This window comes from Theropithecus gelada, chromosome 7b (assembly GCF_003255815.1).
Source record: "Theropithecus gelada isolate Dixy chromosome 7b, Tgel_1.0, whole genome shotgun sequence".
NCBI classification, from domain to species: Eukaryota; Metazoa; Chordata; class Mammalia; order Primates; family Cercopithecidae; genus Theropithecus; species Theropithecus gelada.
Genome location: NC_037675.1, coordinates 18,275,103 through 18,295,332, shown reverse-complemented (window position 1 = coordinate 18,295,332; position 20,230 = coordinate 18,275,103). Strand labels below are relative to the sequence as shown.

At 35.1% G+C, this 20,230-nt stretch overlaps 1 protein-coding gene across 10 annotated transcripts in view; it reads right to left on the bottom strand.

Annotated features, from left to right (window-relative positions):
• MEF2A (myocyte enhancer factor 2A) overlaps positions 1–20,230 on the bottom strand; it is a 161,860-nt gene that overhangs the window by 84,934 nt on the left and 56,696 nt on the right. For 7 of the 10 annotated variants that reach the window (XM_025391645.1, XM_025391635.1, XM_025391637.1 and 4 more), the window contains one exon: positions 6,147–6,342. In XM_025391645.1, the coding sequence (XP_025247430.1) occupies positions 6,147–6,200 (54 nt within the window). In that variant the 5' untranslated portion in view covers positions 6,201–6,342. Of the gene's footprint in view, positions 1–6,146; positions 6,343–8,130; positions 8,237–18,466; positions 18,675–20,230 lie in introns of all 10 variants that reach the window. The other 3 variants (XM_025391643.1, XM_025391641.1, XM_025391642.1) reach the window with 2 other exon arrangements.

The window sequence follows — 20,230 nt, the reverse complement described above, 5'->3', positions numbered from 1 at the left end:
TTTTTAAACTGCTTTCTTTCTTTTTTTTAAGTATATAAGGATGTCTGCTTCTAGGTTAGAGGGAGTAGTTGTTGCAAGACCAAAGAACCCACTGAAATCAACTAGTAAAACAGAATGAAATATAGCCAATATCTGTTTAATGATATCAGAAAGCTGCTGAAGCAGGCAGACTGGAGATGCTAATCCCAGCACTTTGGGAGGCCGAGGCGGGCAGATCACAAGGTCAGGAGATCGAGACCACGGTGAAACCCCGTCGCTACTAAAAATACAAAAAAATTAGCCGGGCGCGGTGGCGGGCGCCTGTAGTCCCAGCTACTCGGGAGGCTGAGGCAGGAGAATGGCGTGAACCCGAGAAGCGGAGCTTGCAGTGAGCCGAGATCGGGCCACTGCACTCCAGCCTGGGCAATAGAGCGAGACTCCGTTTCAAAAAAAAAAAAAAAAAAAGATTCTATAATATCTTTCACATACAAGGTCTGAAGGCTCATTAAAAAACCACTAGACATGTCAAAAGACTGCATCATATAATTGAGAACAAAGAAAAAAAAGGATCAGATATGGACCTACAGGTAATCCAGATATAGCTGTTAGCAGACATGAGCTTAAAGATAACTATGGCTAATATTTTTAAAAAATAGTTTTAAAATGGAAAAAATGCAAGAAAGGATGGGCTATTTCACATAAAAATGAAAAATCAAAAAGAAATTCTAGAATTGAAACTATATTATCAGAAATTAAGAACTTATTAGGCTGTTTCATCAGTTAATTTTAAAAAGCAGAGAAAGGCTTACTAGAAAATAGATTGCTAGAAAATAAGTAACTAGAAAACATTCAAACTGAAGTAGAGAGGTAAAAAGGAGTAAAAAATACAGGACGACAAAATACATAAGAAATGTATGGGACACAAAACAGTTATATGTAACTAGAATCCCAGAGAAGGAAAAAAATGGGACACAAGCAATATCTGAAGACACATGCCCCTTGTGGGTCCATCACAGTAAAAATGTATATTAACAAAGGAAAAGCAAAAGGCTTCAAAGCAACAAAACAAAAAAAGGCACATTATCTTTAAAAAAAAAATTTTTTTAAGATCAAAAGCTGGCCTCTCAACAGAAATGAATGGAAGTTGGAAGACAACTGCTTCAAAGTACTAAGAGAATAAAACTGCCAATCTAGAATTCTACAACCAATAAAAACAGCGTTCAAAATGATGATACAACTAAAAAACAATTAAAAATTACGCAAAGGATTTGAATAGACATTTTTCCAAGGAAGATATATAAATGTCCAATAAGCACATGAAAAGATGCTCAACATCATTAGCCATCAAAGAAATGCAAACTAAAACCACAAGTACCAGTTTATACCCATCACGATGGCTACAATAAAAAAGACAGGGCCGGGGGGGGGAGGGGGCAGTGGTTCACGCCTGCGATCCCAGCACTTTCGGAGGCTGAGGTGGGTGGATCAAGAGGTCAAGAGATCGAGACCATCCTGGCTGACACGGTGAAACCCCGTCTCTACTAAAAATACAAAAAATTAGCCAGGCATGGTGGCGGGTGCCTGTAATCCCAGCTACTCAGCAGGCTATAGCAGTAGAATGGCACGCGAGCCCAAGAGGTGGACTTTGCAGTGGGCTGAGATCCCACCACTGCACTCCAGCCTGGGCGAAAGAGCAAGACTCTGTCTTACACAGGAAAAACAAACAAAAAGACAGACAGACAATAACAAGTGTTGGCTGGGATGTGGAAAACCTAGAATGCTGACACATGGCTGGCAGAATGCAAAAATGGTGCAGTCACTTTGGCAGTCTGGCATTTCTCAAAATGTTAAACTTAAGAGTTACCATGTCATCTAGCAATTCTTAAGTACACTTTTATATACTTAGCAGCAAATATGCAGAAACTAAAATTTGAAAGAAATGTAATAATGCTTTAGAAAATCAAATATCTACTAATAAATATAACAAAAAATGTAGAAGATTTATTTTGAAAATCAGCCATTAAGGAGAGAATTAATGAAAACCAAATGAAATATAAACATGTTCATAGATTGTAAGACTTGACACTGTAAAGATTTCAATTCTCCCTAAATAGATCCATACATCCAGTGGGAAAAAAACCCCTAAATTCCAGTAGGTTTTTTGTTTTCTTAAGTGAACACTGACACTTGGTTTCATTTGGATATTCTGAAAAAGGGCAAGAATAGTCAGCTGGTTCTGCAAAAAAAAAAAAAAAAAAGGTGCAGAACTACACTACCAGATATCAAATTATAGTAATTAAAACAGTGTAGAATTAAGCAAGGATATACAAATAATCAAATGGAACAAAATAGAGAATTCAGAAAGTTTCACATACATATGGTTATTCAACTCATGCTAAAGGCAACCCTGTCATACAGTGATGAAAGGATGGTTTTTGCAATAAATTGTACTGGGACAACTAAATATCCATCTGGAAAATAACAAATTCTGACCCCTACACCTCAAACCAAACACAAAAATAAACACCAAATGGATAACAGGTCTAAAACATGAAAGGTTAAAAAAACCAAAAGAGTTCTTACAGAAGAAACCATAGAAGAATAGCTTCACGGCCTTATGGTAAGTAAAGATTTCTTAAACGTGACACAAAAGGCACTAGTCATAAAGGAAAGGGAAAAAAGGTAAATGGGAAACCATTAAAATATTATTGATTTTTTAAAACATTAAGAAAGTATAGGCCTGGTGTGGCGGCTCATGCCTGTACTCCCAGTGCTTTGGGAAGCCACGGCAGGAAGATCACTGAAGGCCCAGAGTTCCTGATGAGTCTGGGCAAAACAGCATCTCTACAAAAAATAAAAGAATGGTACCTGCCTGTAGTCCAAACTACTCAAGAGGTGAAGATGAGAGGATCATGTGAGCTCAAAAGTTTGAGTTACAGTGACCTATGATCACACCACTGCACTCCAGCCTGGGCGTCAGAGCAAGACCCTGTCTCTAAAATAAAATTTTAAAAAAGAAAGTGAAAAGGGATAGTTTTAGAGTTAATATTTATAATGCATATCATGGACAAAACACTCATCTGATTATATAGAATGCATATTAATAATAATAAAGCGGGCAGCCCATTAGAAGAAAACAAAATGAAGTGAATAGACGAGTCACAAAAGAAGATATATATCTAAATGGCCAATAAAAATATGAAAAAGTGAGCACCTTCGTTAGACATCATGGAAACTTAAGATTAAAGTAAATTACTATTGCTCACCTAACAGAATGACTAAAATGAAAAGGACAATACCCAGTATTGCTCAAGACTGGAGCAGCTAGAACTCTTACACACTGCCAGCAGAGTGTAAACTAGAAGAACTACTTTAGAAAACTTCTGTCAACTACTAATCAAATGTATAACTTTATGACTCAGCAATTGCACTCCTATTTACCCAAGTGTTCATGTATACTATCGAGAATATTCAAAATTACAGCCTTCATAATAGTACCAAAGTAGAAAGCAATCCAAATGTCCATTTACAATAGAAAAAAGTAAATACATAAATTGTATTCTACTGACACAATAGGTTATACATCAATGAAAATGTACAAGATATATTTACATATATCTACATGCAACAACATTGATACATTTCACAAATGTAATATTGTGCAAAAGAACACACACTGTTCATATAAATTCAACAACAGATATAATTAATCTATAGTGTTATAAGTCAGGATAATGACTTTCCTTGGGGCAGCGGGAAACAACTGGAGACAGGATAAACAGTGCCTCTTGGGTGGTGCTCTGGGATATGCTAACTACATGGTCTTGTTCTTTGTGCAAAAATTCACTGAACCACACTCTTAGGATTTCTGAATTTTTCTTAATCTTATACTTTAATACAGTTTACTTTTTAAAAAGTGTTTTAGATAAGGAAGGACAAACATAAGGTTTCACCAGAAGCTTCTAAGTGGAAGTAAAGTGAAGCAGCTCTTTAAGTGTATGATACTGTCACTCCTCTACCACCCACAAGATTGTGTACTGTTCCAATGATGAAGTGTGATTTTTATTTTGCTAGTTCACACCTGTAATTCAAAACTCTTATTTGCCACTACCTCCTCCAATAAATAGTCCCTAAACCACTCCATTAGAAGTTAGTGGTTTCTTCTATAAATTCTCCCAGTATCTGAGATTATTTCTATTTGCCACATATTTAGAGCTCCTGTGTAGGCTATATATTTTTAGTGAGTTTCCAGGACCTAACACAGTCTCTTGGGATATCTGAATCTGGACAAATAAATGACATCTCTTTTCTTCTGCAAATATATACTTTTTCTCCCTTTCATGAAGAAACATGAAACTTTTAACTCAGAGTCAAATTCTAAAATCAATAAAATTAAGATACTCTTTTAGTTTGTGACAAATTGTTTCTGTGTCTAATTTAACCTGAAAAATAAACTGTCCAATTATTTCTTTTACGTCTTTTCTCCATTCTTTGCCGAAATTACCTGAGACAGAAATTCAGATAGTCCTTGTCCCATTTGGCAGCTAGGCAAGAAGCTGACACAGCAGCTAAGTCCAATGTAAGAACAGGCTCACATTCTAGTTGCTTAGTGGCAGTATCCATCTTTTTGACAAGGTCATTTCCTCAACTCAAAAAGTTCCATTACACAGTCACCTACACATTCCTAAGCTACTCTTTCCCTCTAAAAATGTAAATCCCTTCCATAGGTTAGGTCCAATTTAGCTATGTCCAACTTAAACATGACTATCTACAGAATAATGAGGGCTCAAGAATTTTGTGTGTCCTCCAGTTCTCTGCTTGTATGTTATTCCCCAATAAACCCTATTTTATATTTACACTGCATATATTCAAGAAACAGGTCCCTATGCCTCCTCTATACTTCCTAATCCTCAGATTGTGAAGGGAAGATAATGTGCAGCCTTGCTTGGAATCATTCCTTTGGAATAATAGCATGGATAGTTTACCAATCTTTCCTATTGTAACAACATTCACAATGAATCATACTGTGTGGGCCTTATGTCTTTGTTGAACAATCTTCATGAGTTGAAACCAGGGCCTCCTCTTTAATTCAGTCTATGGGCAACCCTCATCACTCCCACCAACTTCCTTACAGGCTGCTCAGTTGAGTTTTATCTCCAATTATATCTATATTTCAGTGAATTACTACTCAGATTTTGCAAAACACATCTTCAGTTTTGTTCTGTTCCTGGTAAACTTTCTGAAACCACCTGTTCTTGAAACTTTTCCTGATATGCAACTTTCCCAGAGACAGCATCTCTCCAGTAGTTCCTTTATAATATGCTATGAAATGATTTTTCCTTCTTCCTTCTGAACTAAGGAGTTGGTAAACTTTTTCTAAAAGTGCCAGAGAGTAAAGATTTTAAGCTTATGGGGCAACTACTCAATTCTGTTGTTATAATGCAAAAGCAGCCATAGACAATATGTAAATGAATGAGCATAACTGTGCTCTAATAAAACTTTATTTACAATAACAGATGGCCAGCCCATGGGCCATAGTTTGTTAAGCCAACATTAGACACTTAAAACTTCTGGCCTCTTCATATGCCAGCATCATTATAATTATCTTGAGAATCTGTAATTTGCCCACATGGTACCATAAAATAACTTCAATATATTTTATCAATTAAAACTGAGGTACATACATAAATTTATAAATATTTACAATAAGTATTAAAAAATTCTCATTATATATTGGTCAACTAGAAAATTTAACTGACTAGAACATTCACTGATAATTATAGTTAACTTAGCTACTACCTAATTATAAAAACAGATAACTTAAAAATAATCAATATAAAAAGACTAACAGTCAAATATATAATCAAATACACAGAAGACTAAGTATCTTATGAAAAATCTATACAATGGACAGTAATGGTGGGGACTGTGGTGATTTTACTCTTGAGTATCTATGTTTTCTGTGACATATATCTATAATAAGGAAGTCTCTTTAAAGCAGATGATGAAAAGACACAATTTTATGATTGTTAGAATTTTTCATTTAATCTGTAACTAAAAATATTTAGACTTAAAATTAAGTTTAAGAAAAACCCAACCATTCTGTCCTATGTTCTTTTTTTAAAAGAATATTTATATCAATTAAATATATTAAAATTTTCATTTACCTGTCGGTTCCTTTCATCCATTATGCGTGTGATTTGTATTTTCTTCCGCCCCATTTTCAGTCACCTTTCCTTATTTCCTTATATTCCAAATATTTAATTCAAAAGCTAATTTTCTTCAATACCCTAATGCATCGTATACAGCTTCTATTATTTCAGCTTCTAGTCCAAGGGGTACAGCTGAAATTTTCTACAAGATCTAAAAGAAAACACAAATTAGAAGATTTAGAATCTGTGAGTTTACAAATCATGTAAGTGTTATACAAATTTCAAATTTGCTTTTATACTGCACACAGCATTATTAGTTGAAATTTCTGGTTATACAAAATTAGTAAGTTGAAGTCGTTAACTTTACCCCTAAAATACCTCTTGAATCTCTTTGTGTCTCTAATTCTGGATAAACTAATGCAATAATAATGTTTGAGGTTTTCTCAATGTATATAATAATAGCAGCAAGAGCCAAGCCTTACTGAAATTCTTCTATGTACTAGGCATTTTCCTAAGTATGGACATGTCTTAACTCATTCAATCCTAACAGCAATCTGTAATTATTACCTCCATTTTATAAATAGAGACACTGAGACACAGAAAAATTACGCAATACGCCCGAGGTCACATAGTAAGGGGCACAGCTTGGGGTTATAAACTCAGGAAGTCTGGTTCCAGCACTTCTGTTCTTAACAACACAGAATATCCTTAAAAACTTCTGATGACCTCCATACCAAACAATGAACTAATCTGGATAGCCCCAATCTGTCTTTTCAAATTCTTGCAAATTGCCCTAGCCTCCAGCCAAATTACTATTTGTCAATTCACAAAGCCACTATATACTTTCATAAACACATGCATTTAAATGAAACGTTCCTTTGGCCATTTAATGAACACCTCCTTATCAGTCAAGGTTCAGTTTGCACGTCTCTTTCCAGATGAAGTGAAAATCTATTTCCCTTGGTAGAATAAACCACAGCAACTTTGTGTGTGTGTATAAATTCCAAGTCTGCTTTCCTTTAAGACTGTGAATCCTTCAAGACTTAAAAAAATCTTTCAGGCGTTTTTTATTTCACTTATGCTGTGTAGCAGGATGACTGGAAATGATATAGTTTGTCATGTTCTGAATGATGGCTGTGTCATTTTAAAAACCTAGTGCTTTCAGACTTACATAATAAAAATATGAGGAGATGGGGCAATGAATGCTATAATACAACAGTCATAATAATATATTCCCATGGGAATTTTATGCAAGCATTTTTAATACTGTACATGTGTATCTATAAAACTTCAATTGTACTGTGCATATCCAGTGTGTGATTAAATCTGGCTTTTGCTCAATCAAAAGCTATGAGCCTTTCATTACTTCTCATTTCCAGCACTAACATAAGCACAGCATTTCTTATTTATCTTCCCTCATTATTTTATTTCTTCATTCATACAAATATTAGTTGATCATCTATTAACTGACTGATAACCTATTGTTCACCTACTTCTAATCAATGTACTTCCAAACACTGAACTATGCACAGAGGATAACGTGGCCAGAAAAAAAAAAAAAAAGGAAATGATTCCTAATCTAGCAGAGTCTAGTAGAAGAAAAAGACATTAATCAAAGCATAATGCAAATGAGTTTGCATAATTCGAAACTAGAAAGTTCATTTATCTGAATTAAATTTATGGTTCAGGAAAGGCTTCCCTGAGGATGTGTCTCATACTCAAATCTGAGTATGAGAACAGCATGTGCAAAAGCCCCATGACAAAAGGGAACAGGAAACATTAGAGGAACTGAAAGATGGCTAGTCACTGGTGGGACCCAAACAAACAGGCAGCTGTGTTGTAGAATATTTCTTTTAAAAGATCACATTGTATCCAATTCCCAATATAAAAACTTGTACTGTAGTAGGCAGGAGAAATATTAATACATTTTACTGCAGAGCTAGTATTGCTAAGGCATGCAAGATATTTTAATGGCTGTAAGATGGATACATTGTACTACCTTATATCACCTAAAAAATTCTGAATTCTATAACATATTTGGGCATTTTTTTGCTTTTGACAATGGTGGAGTAGTTTGCTTCAAACCAACCTTCCTTTGAGAACAACTAGAAAAGAAAAACACAAGATAATCAGTTTTATATCACTAAAGAACTTTCAAAACTAGAGAATCTGCAGGGCGGAGATCTGGAAGAAATAGGTGATACCAGTCTCTGGACTCATCTGTCTGTAGATTCCAAAACCATTGCCTGAGAGACTGAGAAAGTTAATAGAGTTTTCAAGAGACCTGGGGGTGGACATACAAAACTTAGATTTAGGGCCTGCCAAGGAGGAATAGCCCTAGTAAACACATCAGGCATATGGACAGACTCCAAAGAACTATACTCTAGGCATAAAGGTAAACTAGAAACAGATGAGCCCACACAGGAAGAAAAGCACAGCTTTAAATCATCTCAATCCCTAATTAGATTAAGGCAATCTGGGCTAACTACTCTTATCAGCCTAGCTGTACACCAGTAGCAAAAGTAATTCTCAGCAGAAAGATAGCATCATCTAGAAATTCATATTTTTTTCACGTTTCATATAAATGTCTAGAAATCAAAATATAACCAGTCAAAACCCAAATGAAACCAAGATTTTTAAAATGGCAATAGAAACAAATTCACAGTAGATCCAGATAATGGTGTTATCAGAAAAAAGTTTAAAATAAGTTAAATATTCAAGGAATTAAAAAGTAAAACTAAGAATTTTCATAAACAATAAGTGGAAAACATGAATCAAAACATACAATTTTGAAAAAGAAGTGATGCATGGTTTTAGTAATACTTTAGACACAGCTGAAGAAAGAATCAACCCAGAAGACAGGAAAGAAGAAAACACCTAGACTGGAACACAAAAAGAGAATGAGAAACATAGACAACACTGAGAAATTACAGCACATGGAAAACGGATACAAAATACATGTAACTGGAGTCTCAGAGGGGAGGAGAAAACATACAGGCAAGAAAAAAATATCTGAAGACATAATAGCTAAAAACTTTCAAAACTGACCAATGAGACATCAAGCCACAGATGCAAGAAGCTCTATCAATCCTCAAGCAAAATAAATACAAAGAAAACCACACTTAGGCACATCAAAGGGGAGAGGGGGAGAAGGAAAGAAAGAGGCGAGGGAGAACAGAGGGACAGGGGCAAGAGTGGGGGAGAGAGAAGGAGGTCCCCCATCCCCATAGATTTTTTTTTTTTTGAGACAGAGACTCGCTCTGTCACCCAGGCTGGAGTGCAGTGGCGTGATCTTGGCTCACTGCAACGTCTGCTTTCCAGGTTCAGGCGATTCTCCTGTCTCAGTCTCCCAAGTTGCTGGGACTACAGGCACCCATCACCATGCCCGGCTAATTTTTTGTATTTTTAGTAGAGACAGGGTTTCTTGGAGTTAGCCAGTGTGGGATATGATGAGGTTTCTCTTCAAATAACACGTTCAGTCTTTTATTCTTTAATTCATAGTACCTCCTCGAAGCCTTTTCCCCTTTTTCTCCTTTTTGCCTTTGTGAGATGCCCAGGCATGCCACAGTAGCAGGCATTATCAGTACCAGCTCACATTCCTTTCCTGATTTGGAAAGAGGACTAACTTTCAAGGTCATTACAGACACCCCTTCCCCTTTCCCCTCCACTTTCTTTTACGTGCCCATCTTATCTAAAAAAAATCAAATGTTTAGCCAACCGGGATTAGTTCAAATTGTACAACCCCACCCCAGCCAACGGGGAAAGGGTACAGAGGGGCATGTCTTGCATCAGGAATAAAGGCTCTCGTGCCCCTTTATTCAGGTGTGCTCTCATGGCGACTGGCCAAGGAAGCCCCCCTCTGCGGAGAAGTAAAATTGCTTTGCTAAGAATCCTTTGGTAGAGTGTTCAATTTCCTTAGGATTTTGAGTGTTATTCCTAAAACCAGATAGTCTCAATCTCCTGACCTCATGATCCACCCGCCTCAGCATCCCAAAGTGCTGGGATTACAGGCGTGAGCCACCGCGTCCGGCCAGACAGAGAGATCTTACAAGCAGTCAGAAAAAATTTAAAAGATTAACTTCAAGAGGCAACAATAAGAGTTATAGCTGGTTGACTTTTCCCAAATAATAAAAGCCAGAAGACAATGAAATGATGTCTTCAAAGTGCTGGTGGGGAAAAGACAAACTAAAATTTTGTATCTGACAGGAAAAAAAAAATCCTTCTGAAATGAAGGCAAAATAGAGAGGCAACTTTAAGGCAAACAAACAGTTTGTTGTCAGGAAATACTGAAGAGACTTTTTCAAGTAGAAAGAAAAAAGAACCCTAAATATGGCTTGGATATGCACAAAAAATGAAGTGCAATGAACAGGGGTGAACAGGGTTAAGTGAATAACTCCAAAGGAATACTGACTAAAAAATAATACTTTGTGGGACTTCAAATGTTACAATACATAACATTAATAGTACATAACAGGGGAGGATAGCAAAATGAAATAAAAGTGTCCTAAAATCCTTTCATTGATTAGGAATTGGAAAAAACACTCATTTACTTTAGACCTCAATAAGTCAAGGATGCATGTGGTAATCTCTTGGGTAACCATGGCAAGAACAGTAAAAGTACAAATAGTTAAGAGGAGGAAAAAAAATGGATTAATAACCCAAAAGAAGGCAAGAAAGGAAAGACAAATAGAAAGCAAACAGGGAGATGACAGATTAAATCCAAATATGTAAGTAATGACATTAAATATGATTAAACTAAACCTCCAATTTTTCAAAGAAGATAATAGAAGTGGATTAAAAAAACAAACCCCAATTATATGATGATTACAGAGGACACATCTTAAATATGAGGATACGGAAAAAAAGTAAAAGCATAGTGAAAGACACACCATGTAAAACACAAACCAAAAGAAAGTTGTGTGGCTATCATAGTAAACTTGAATGCAGGAGGTAGACACTAGATACATATACATGGATTGCATGGATAGATACAGGATACTTCAAAACAATAAAAGTTGAATTCACCAGGAAGACATATCAATTCTAAATTTGAGTGTACCTAACAACACTTACAGTTAGGAATCTGCTCCTGAAAATCAGATATTCTGCATGAAAACCATAACCAGAAATTTATTTCCCATTATTTCAAGTAGGGAAAAATTATAATATGTTACACATCAACCATAATCCCCAATCATTTCTCTTTTAAAATTCAACACACAAAAAAATGCCCATTTATAGTAAATTACCATGGCTAAGGGATGTAAAATGCTTACTACATGACTTCATATGCAGTTACTTTCTCACAGCTTTTTTCCCTTCTCCACAATTTAACACTTCCTCAACTTTTTTGTGCATTCTACAAATCTAAGCAAAAATAAGGGCTAAATACGAAAGGCGATTAGAAAAGTGTTCAGGACAAACACACACGGAAGACAACGACTCAGAGGCTTCTAATATTATAATGTCTTGCTTATTGCCAGCAACATCAGAGATGCACATTCCGTTTACATGCTTCAAAATGCCTGAACATGATTCTAATATTCTACAAGTTATACTTGGAATATAATCTGTGACTTTTCCCATACACCAGTTTGTTAGACTACTGAGTTTTGCAATGTAAAAATACACTTTTCCTAAATAAACTTCAGCTAAGAAACAGGGTATGCCTATATATAAAGCCAGCACCAAAAAAACTAAGTCAAGTCTACAATTATAGCAAGTCAATTTTTTTTTTTTTTTTGAGATAGAGTCTCGCTCTGTCGCCCAGGCTGGAGTACAGTGGCGTGATATCGGCTCACTGCAACCTCTACCTCCTAGGTTCAAGTGATTCTCCTGCCACAGCCTCCCGAGTAGCTGGGACCACAGAGACCCACCATCAAGTTCAGCTACTTTTTGTATTTTTTTTTTTTTTCAATAATCAAATCAATATTTATTTAGAAAATTTCACAATATTCTAACTCAAGTTATGTGAACTATATTATATACTTTCACATTATTTATCTACTCTACCCTCAAGTTTCAGTTCTCTCCTTTGCAAATGACAATAACAATACCAAAAAAAGAAAAAAGAAAAGAAAAAAAGAAAAACTAAATGAGGTAATGAATGTAAAGTGATAAGGATGATGACAGGCATAAAGTAAGCTTTTTGTTATTTTTATTTGCTTTTTCTCTAACCTGAAAATATGTTCAAGGTAAAAAACAATCTTTGGCTCTAAATCTCCTTTGTTCTACCAATTCTTTTTGCATGTAAGTGTCTCAGACTCTTCAATTGTCTTCACTTTGTCATTTATTTTTATTTATTTATTTTTTATTTTTTTATTTTTTATTATTATTATACTTTAAGTTCTAGGGAATGTTTGTATTTTTAGTAGAGGCAGGGTTTCACCATGTTGGCCAGGCTGGTCTCCAACTCCCACTTTTTCACTGGCCCTAACCCACTTCATGTTCCTTACTATCCTCCTTAACCAGTTTAATTTTCACAACCTCACCTCCTTTTGGCTCCAAACCCTTGCCGCCATTTTGTTGCAAAACCTGACCCCTGAAGACCAGCTTCCATGTAGCTAAATATGGTTAGATGAAAAAAATTAGCATGCTAATCAAGCCAATTAATCTCACTTTAAGTTCATGAAGGTCATGAACCTTAAACCTCAAATATTCCCTTCATACTACAATCTTCCATTTCCAGAAACTTTCCATTTCCCAATTCCTTGTTGATTATTTTACGCCATATTCTCTCTGCTTACATCTCCAACATTCATCAGACATCTTCACTCTCAGTTAGATGACTTTGTTTGTCTTGATCCTGAGAGAAATTTAAAATGTACAAAATAATAAGCAAACCTATATCTGCAGAATTTCAAAAATTTCAATTTTATAAAGATGTTAATTCTTCCCAAATTAATGTACAGACTAAATGCAAACCCTATCAACATATCAGCAGGCTCTCTCTTATTGTATATGGAAACTGATAAGCTGATTCTAAAATTCATTTGGAAATACAGAGGTGAAAGAATAGCCAAGACAATCTTGAATGATAAAGCTGAAAGACACACATACCATATAAAGCCATAAAAATTAAGATGCTGTGATTTTCCCCCAAAGAAAAACTCAAAGCTAGCAGAAAGCAGGAAATAATACATTTGAGAGCAGAGATAAATGAAATAGAGAACACAAAAACAACAGAAAAAAAATCAACAAAGCCAAAAGTTGACTCTTCAAAATGATTAACAAAATTGACAAACCTTTAGCTAGACTGACTAGGAAGAAAAAGAGAAGACTCAAATTACTAAAAAATCAGAAATGAAAGTGGGGGCATTACAACTTACTCTGTAGAAATAAATGAGACTGTAAGAGGGTACTATAAACAGCTATATACCAACAACTAGGATAACCTAGATAAAATGGACAAATTCCTAGAAACACAAAACGTTTCTAGAACTACCAAGACTGAATTGCAAAGAAATAGAAAAAGAGTTGAATAGAGCAATAACTAGTAAGGAGATTGAATTGGTAATTAAAAATCTCCCGACAAAGAAAAGCTCTAGACCCAATGGCTTCATTGATGAATTCTACCAAACAATTAAAGAACTAACACGAATCCTCCTCAAACTCTTCCAAAAAATTGAAGAGGGAGGAACATTTTCTAAATCATTCTATGAGGTCAACGTTGCCCTAATACCAAAACCAAAGATACAACAAGAAAACTATAGACCAATATACCCTATGAATAGACAAAAAACCCTCAATAAAATACTAGCAAACTGAATTCTACCGAATACTAAAAGGATTATAATGGTGATCAAGTAGGATTTCTTCCTGCAATGCAAGGATGTTTCAATATACTAAAATCAATGTGACACACCAACCACATAAGAGAATAAAGGGGGAAAAAACCATGATCATCTGAATTAGTACTGAAAAAGGATTTGACAAAATACAACACTCTTTTATGACAAGAACACTCAACCAAACTAGGGAAAGAAGGAAACTACTTCATCATAATAAATACTATATATAAAAATTCCACAGCTAACATCATATTCAATGATCAAAGACTGAAAGCCTTTCCTCTAAGATCAGGGATGAGATATGGAAGACCACTTTCACCACTTCTATTCAACACTGTAATGGAAGTTCCAGTTAGAGCAATTAGACAAGAAAAAGAAATAAAGGCATCCAAATTAGAAAAAAAGAAGTATAAATATCTCTGTTTTAAGATGACATGATCTCTTTTGTCCCCTAGAATCCTTTCATGAGCAAGCATGATCTTACATGTAGAAAACTCTTAAAGAGTCCACAAAAGAAATGGTATAACTAATAAATTTAGTAAAGTAGCAAAATACAAAATCAACACACAAACCAGCTGCAGTTCTATACATTAACAATGAACAATATGAAATAAGAAAATTCAATTTACAATGGAATCAAAGAGAATACAGATGCTACTTGACTTATGATGGGGTTAAATCCCTATAAACCCACCGTAAACTGAAAATATCTTAAGTCAAAAATGCATTTAATACACCTAACCTACCAAACATCACAGTTTAGCCTATCCTATCTTAAACGTGCTCAGAACACTTACATTAGTCTAGTTGAGCAAAACCATCTAATACAAAGCTATTTTATAATAAAGCTTTGACTACCTCATGTAATTAATTCAATACTGTAATGAAGTATGGTTTCTGCTGAATGCATATTGTTTTCACAACACTGTAAAGTCGAAAAATTGTAAATCAAACCACTCTAAGTCGGGTATCATCTGAACTTAGAAAATGAAACAAGGAGGTGAAGGTGAAAAGTTTGCATGCTAAAAACTAAAAAACACTTGACAAAAGAATAAAGACATAAACAAATGGAAAGATGTCTTATATTCATAGATTGCAAGATCATGTTATTAAGATATCAATACTGCCCAAAGGGATCTACAAACTCAATGCAATCTCTATTAAATCCCAATGATATTTTTGCAGAAACAGAAAAGGTCACCCTAAAACTCATAAGAAATCTCAAGGGACTCCAAAGAGCCAAAATAATCTTAAAAAAGAACAAAGTTGAAGGACTCACACTTCCTGATTTCAAAATTTACTACAATGCTACAGTAATCAAAACAGTGTTGTCCTGGCATAAAGACAAACAAAAAGACCAGTGGAATAGAATAGAGAACTGAGAAATAAGCCCTCACATATGGTCAAATGATTTTCAAAAAGGATGCTGAGACCATTCAATGGGGGACAGTCTTTTCAACAAATAGTGCTGATAAAATGGGGTAACTACCTGGAAAAGAATAAAGTTGGATGTTTATCTAACACCACATACAAAAATGAAATCAAAATCGATCAAAGATTTAAACCCAACTGCTAAAACTATAAACTCTTAGAAAGAAAACATACAGCAAAAGTTTCAAGATGTTGGATTTGGCAATAATTTCTCAGTCACAACACCAAAAGCACAATAAACAACAACAACAAAATAAACAAACTAGATTTTATCAAAATTAAAACTTCTATGCATCAAAGGGCACTATCAACAGAGTAAAACAGCAACCCCAAATGAAAGATAATAATTGCAGATCATGGCCGGGCGCGGTGGCTCATGCCTGTAATCCCAGCACTTTGGAAGGCTGAGGTGGGTGGATCACCTGAGGTCAGGAGTTCAAGGCCAGCCTAACCAACATAGTGAAACTCCATCTCTATTATATACAAAAAATTAGCCGGGTTGGTGGCGCATGCCTGTAATCCCAGCTACTTGGGAGGCTGAGGCAGTAATCCCAGCTACTTGGGAGGCCTGAACCCAGGAAGCAGAGGTTGCAGTGAGCCAAGATCGCACCATTGCACTCCAGCCTGGGCAACAAGAGCAAAACTGTCTCAATTAAAAAAAAAAAAAAATTTGCAGACCATATATTTGATACAAGATTAATAACCAGAATATATTTTAAAACTCAAAAGCAACAAAAACATAACCCAATTTAAAAATGGGCAAAGGACTTGAATAGACATTTCACCGAAGACAAACCAATGTTCAATAAGCATATGAAAAGATGCTCAACATCACTAATCATTAGGAAATGCAAGTCAAAACCACAATGAGATGCCATTTCACATCCATTTGAATAGCTATTGAGAAACAGAACAGCAAGCACTAGCATGGGTGTGGAAAACTGGAACACTTGTGCACTGTTCTTGGGAAAGTAAAATAGTACAGCTGCTATGGAAAACAGTATGGCGTTTGCTCAGAAAAATAAATATAGAATTTCTATCTGATCCAAGAATTCCACTTTTAGATATATAATCAAAAAAACTTAAAGCAGAACTCAGATATCTGTACACCAGTGTTCATAGAAACATTATTCACAATAGTCAAAAGGTGGAAGCAACCTGAATGTCCATCTGTGGGAGAATAAACAAAATGTGGTACATACATACAATGGAGTATTAATCAGCATTAAAAAAGAAGGAAATCCTGTCACATGCTACAACAGAGATGAACCCTGAAGACATTAGGTTAGGGAAATAAACCAATCACGAAAGGACCAATCTGCTAATGAGTCCATTGGTATGAAGTACCTAAAGCAGTCAAATTCACAGAGACATAAAGTAGAACGGTAGTCAGTTGCTGGGGTTTTATGGAGGGTCAAGAGTAGGGTGTCACTGTGTAATGAGTACAGAGTTTCAGTTTGAGAAGATGAAAACATCCTAAAGAAGGATGGTGGTGATGGTGGTACAGCAATGTGTATTTATTTAATGCCACTAACCTATATACTTTAAAAGGGTTAAAGTGGTAAATTCTATGTTAAGTATGTTTTACAAATTTCAAACAATTTCAAAGAATTTACATACAATTTCAAAATATTCAAATACTGAAAAAAATGCATATTATCTTCCAAATAATTCCAGGAATCAGATTTTATTAATTCAAGCTAACCACTAACTTTTTAAATCATGCATGTAGTGATTTTTCCATATGGTAAAGCTAAAGGAGTTTTACTCAAAATGGCAACATTTAAAACCTACCTTTAGAAAACACAGATGGGCATTTCTCACATAAACTAATATTATCTTTTCCTAGGAGGGAAAAAAAGAATCTCTCTAATTAAACCACAAGTCCTATATCTGTTATTCAGGCAACAGGCATGCAGGAAAAAATTACTTTAAACTGAATACTCGGGTAACTGAAAAAAAATCTGTCATGTTTTTAAAAAATCAGGAACCAGATTTTTAAAAACATTCCCAATATGGGCTCTACTGTCTTAATTTAAAAGGTATCATAGAATCTAGCACTCATATTCAGACCAATTTAGTACTAATACTGATCACAAATGTTCATAGTCTTTTAAACTCAATTTTGTTTACTGTTTTAAAGAACCTTGTTGCTTAAGTAAATAAATATTTTAAAAGCATGGACTTTAAACAGGGGGTAAACTTTACTTTTTAAACTGAGTCCTTATTAACGCCAATCATTGAGTTCATCAGAACACCCCATTTTGATGACTCTGGCCAATCTACTACACATTAAAAATTTTTTAAACTAGTACATGATTTTTTGAATAAAATGATTATGTACAATCAACAACTGAACTCTTTTAAGAAATAAACAGGCATCTCTATCAAAAGAAAATCTTTAAGGATCCATTACTTTTTTAAGAGTGGAACTTAAGAATTTAATTTTGGACATACTAAACTTGAGATGGTCATGGACAAGTGAAAATGTCAAATAGGAAACTAGACATAAAACTCATACATCAGGGCTAAAAATAAGCATTGGGAGTCTTGGGCATATAGACAACATTAAAGGGACAAAATGTAAAATGAAAACAGCAAACTCAGCCCCAAGGAACAGAAACACTTACTACTGTTGCAAATGAAGGGCCCCCAAATCAACCTGCAGATGTAAAGTTTTTAAACAACTTGGGCAACATTTAAAAACTTAGTATTTCAAAAAGAAATGAATTTCAGCTTCCCCTGAAAAATCCATTCTACTTTCAAGAATTTAGTCTAAGAAAAAAAATTATGAAAATTAAGAAAAAATTTTATAAAAATCAAGAAAAAAATATACAAATAAGGATGTTCACCCCAACACAGTCAAAAGAGTGAATACATGGCAGGGGAATAATATAAAAGCCTACAAAGATGGCCTGTCCAATCAGTGCTGTAGTCATTAAAAAGGCTAAACACTGTACAATAAATGTTCACAACGTATTGTTGTGGGTACAAAAAATGTAATTCTAGTTTTGTTTTTAAATATTCTGTAGATAGATGTTGGTGAGGTTGGCCGGGTGCAGTCACTCACGCCTGTAATCCCAGAGCTTTGGAAGGCCGAGAAGGGCAGATTACCTGAGGTCCAGAGTTCAAGACCAGCCTGGCCAACATGGTGAAACCCCGTTTCTACTAAAAATAGAAACATCTGCCAGCCGTGGTGGCAGGCACCTGCAATCCCAGCTACTCGGGAGGCTGAGTCATGAGAATCACTTGAACCTGGAGGCGGAGGTTGCAATGAACCGAGATCACAACACTGCACTTCAGCCTGGGGGATTGAGCAAGACTCTGTCTCCAAAACAAAACAATACAGAAAAAGGGGAATATTTACACATTGTTTGTGAGAATATAAATTAGTTTAGCCACTGTGGAGAGCAGTTTGGAGATTTCTCAAAGAACTTAAGACAGAACTACCATTTGACCCAGCAATTCTATTACTGGGTATATACCCAAAGGAAGATGAACTAATCTACCAAAAAGACACATGTACGTTTTATCGTTAATACTATTCACGAGAGCAAAGACATAAAATCAACCTAGATGTCCATCAACAGTGGAATGGGTAAAGAAAATGTGATGCATATACACCATGGAACACTACACAGTCATAAAAAGAACAAAATCATGTCCTTTGCAGTAACATGGATGCAGCTGGAAGTCATCATCCTAAGCGAATTAACACAGGAACAGAAAACCAAATACCACATGTTCTCACTTATAAGTGAGAGCTAAACATTGAGTGTATATAGACACAAAGTTGAGAACAAACACTGGAGACTACTAGAGGGAGGAGCGCAAGAGGAGGGTAAAGATTAAACAACTATCACCTACTGTGCTTCCTATTTGGGTGACATGAATATTCACACACAAAACCCCAGTGACACACAATTTACTGATGTAACAAACACACACATGTACCCCTGAACCAAAAATAAAAGTCAAAGAAACAAATTCTGTAGATATTGTGTTCACAGATAAAAGACTAGCAGCATATACTCAAGTTATTTAAAGTAATAACTTAAAGGCAATTTAAAAAATTATTTTCATTTTTCCTAAAATATACACCATTGTTGTGGTAAGAAAAAAAGTTACTACAAAACAAGAACTAATGGATGCTTTGAAAATTAAGAAGAAAAAAATCCTGAATGCCAGAAAACAATCAAGGATGAACTTTAGACATTACTGAAATGTTGCTTCTACTTTACTATCTTGTGCAATTTCCAGTTACTCTTTCTTCACAACCCGACTGAGAAGGTTTATTGCAAGCCAAGTGAGAAAACCTGGATCCCAGCCCCAAACCTGTCACTAAACTAGTTGTATAACCTTTAGTACCTGACAATTTCTAAGTAAAAGTGACTTTTTATAACAGGAAAATCAAATTATATGCATTATATGTACCACATGAGGTCAGAATAAAATACCATACATTTGTAAATATTTTGAGGAAAGGGATCCGAAAGACAGTATTACTACAATACTAACACATACATTTTCAATCATGGTATAGAACACATTAACATTTATAATCTGAAAACAAAATGAGTAATCAGTTGGCTGAATGGAGAAATAAAGGTTTTCTAGGGCTCTGCTCCACAGTAACAACAGCAATGCACTTTACACATAACTTTTTAAATTCTTACAACCTCTTTATAAGACAGGCATTATTATTATTCCCATTTTAAATCTGAAAAATAACTGAAGCCTAGGCAGTAAATATCACCCCGCCAAGGTTGCAGATGCTAAGTACTGAAGCCAAGACAACTCAAGTCTGTGTTACTCCAGAAGAGCACTCCAACCACTGTATTCTGCTGCCTTTATGAGGGAGTGAGAAGCTAAAGTCCT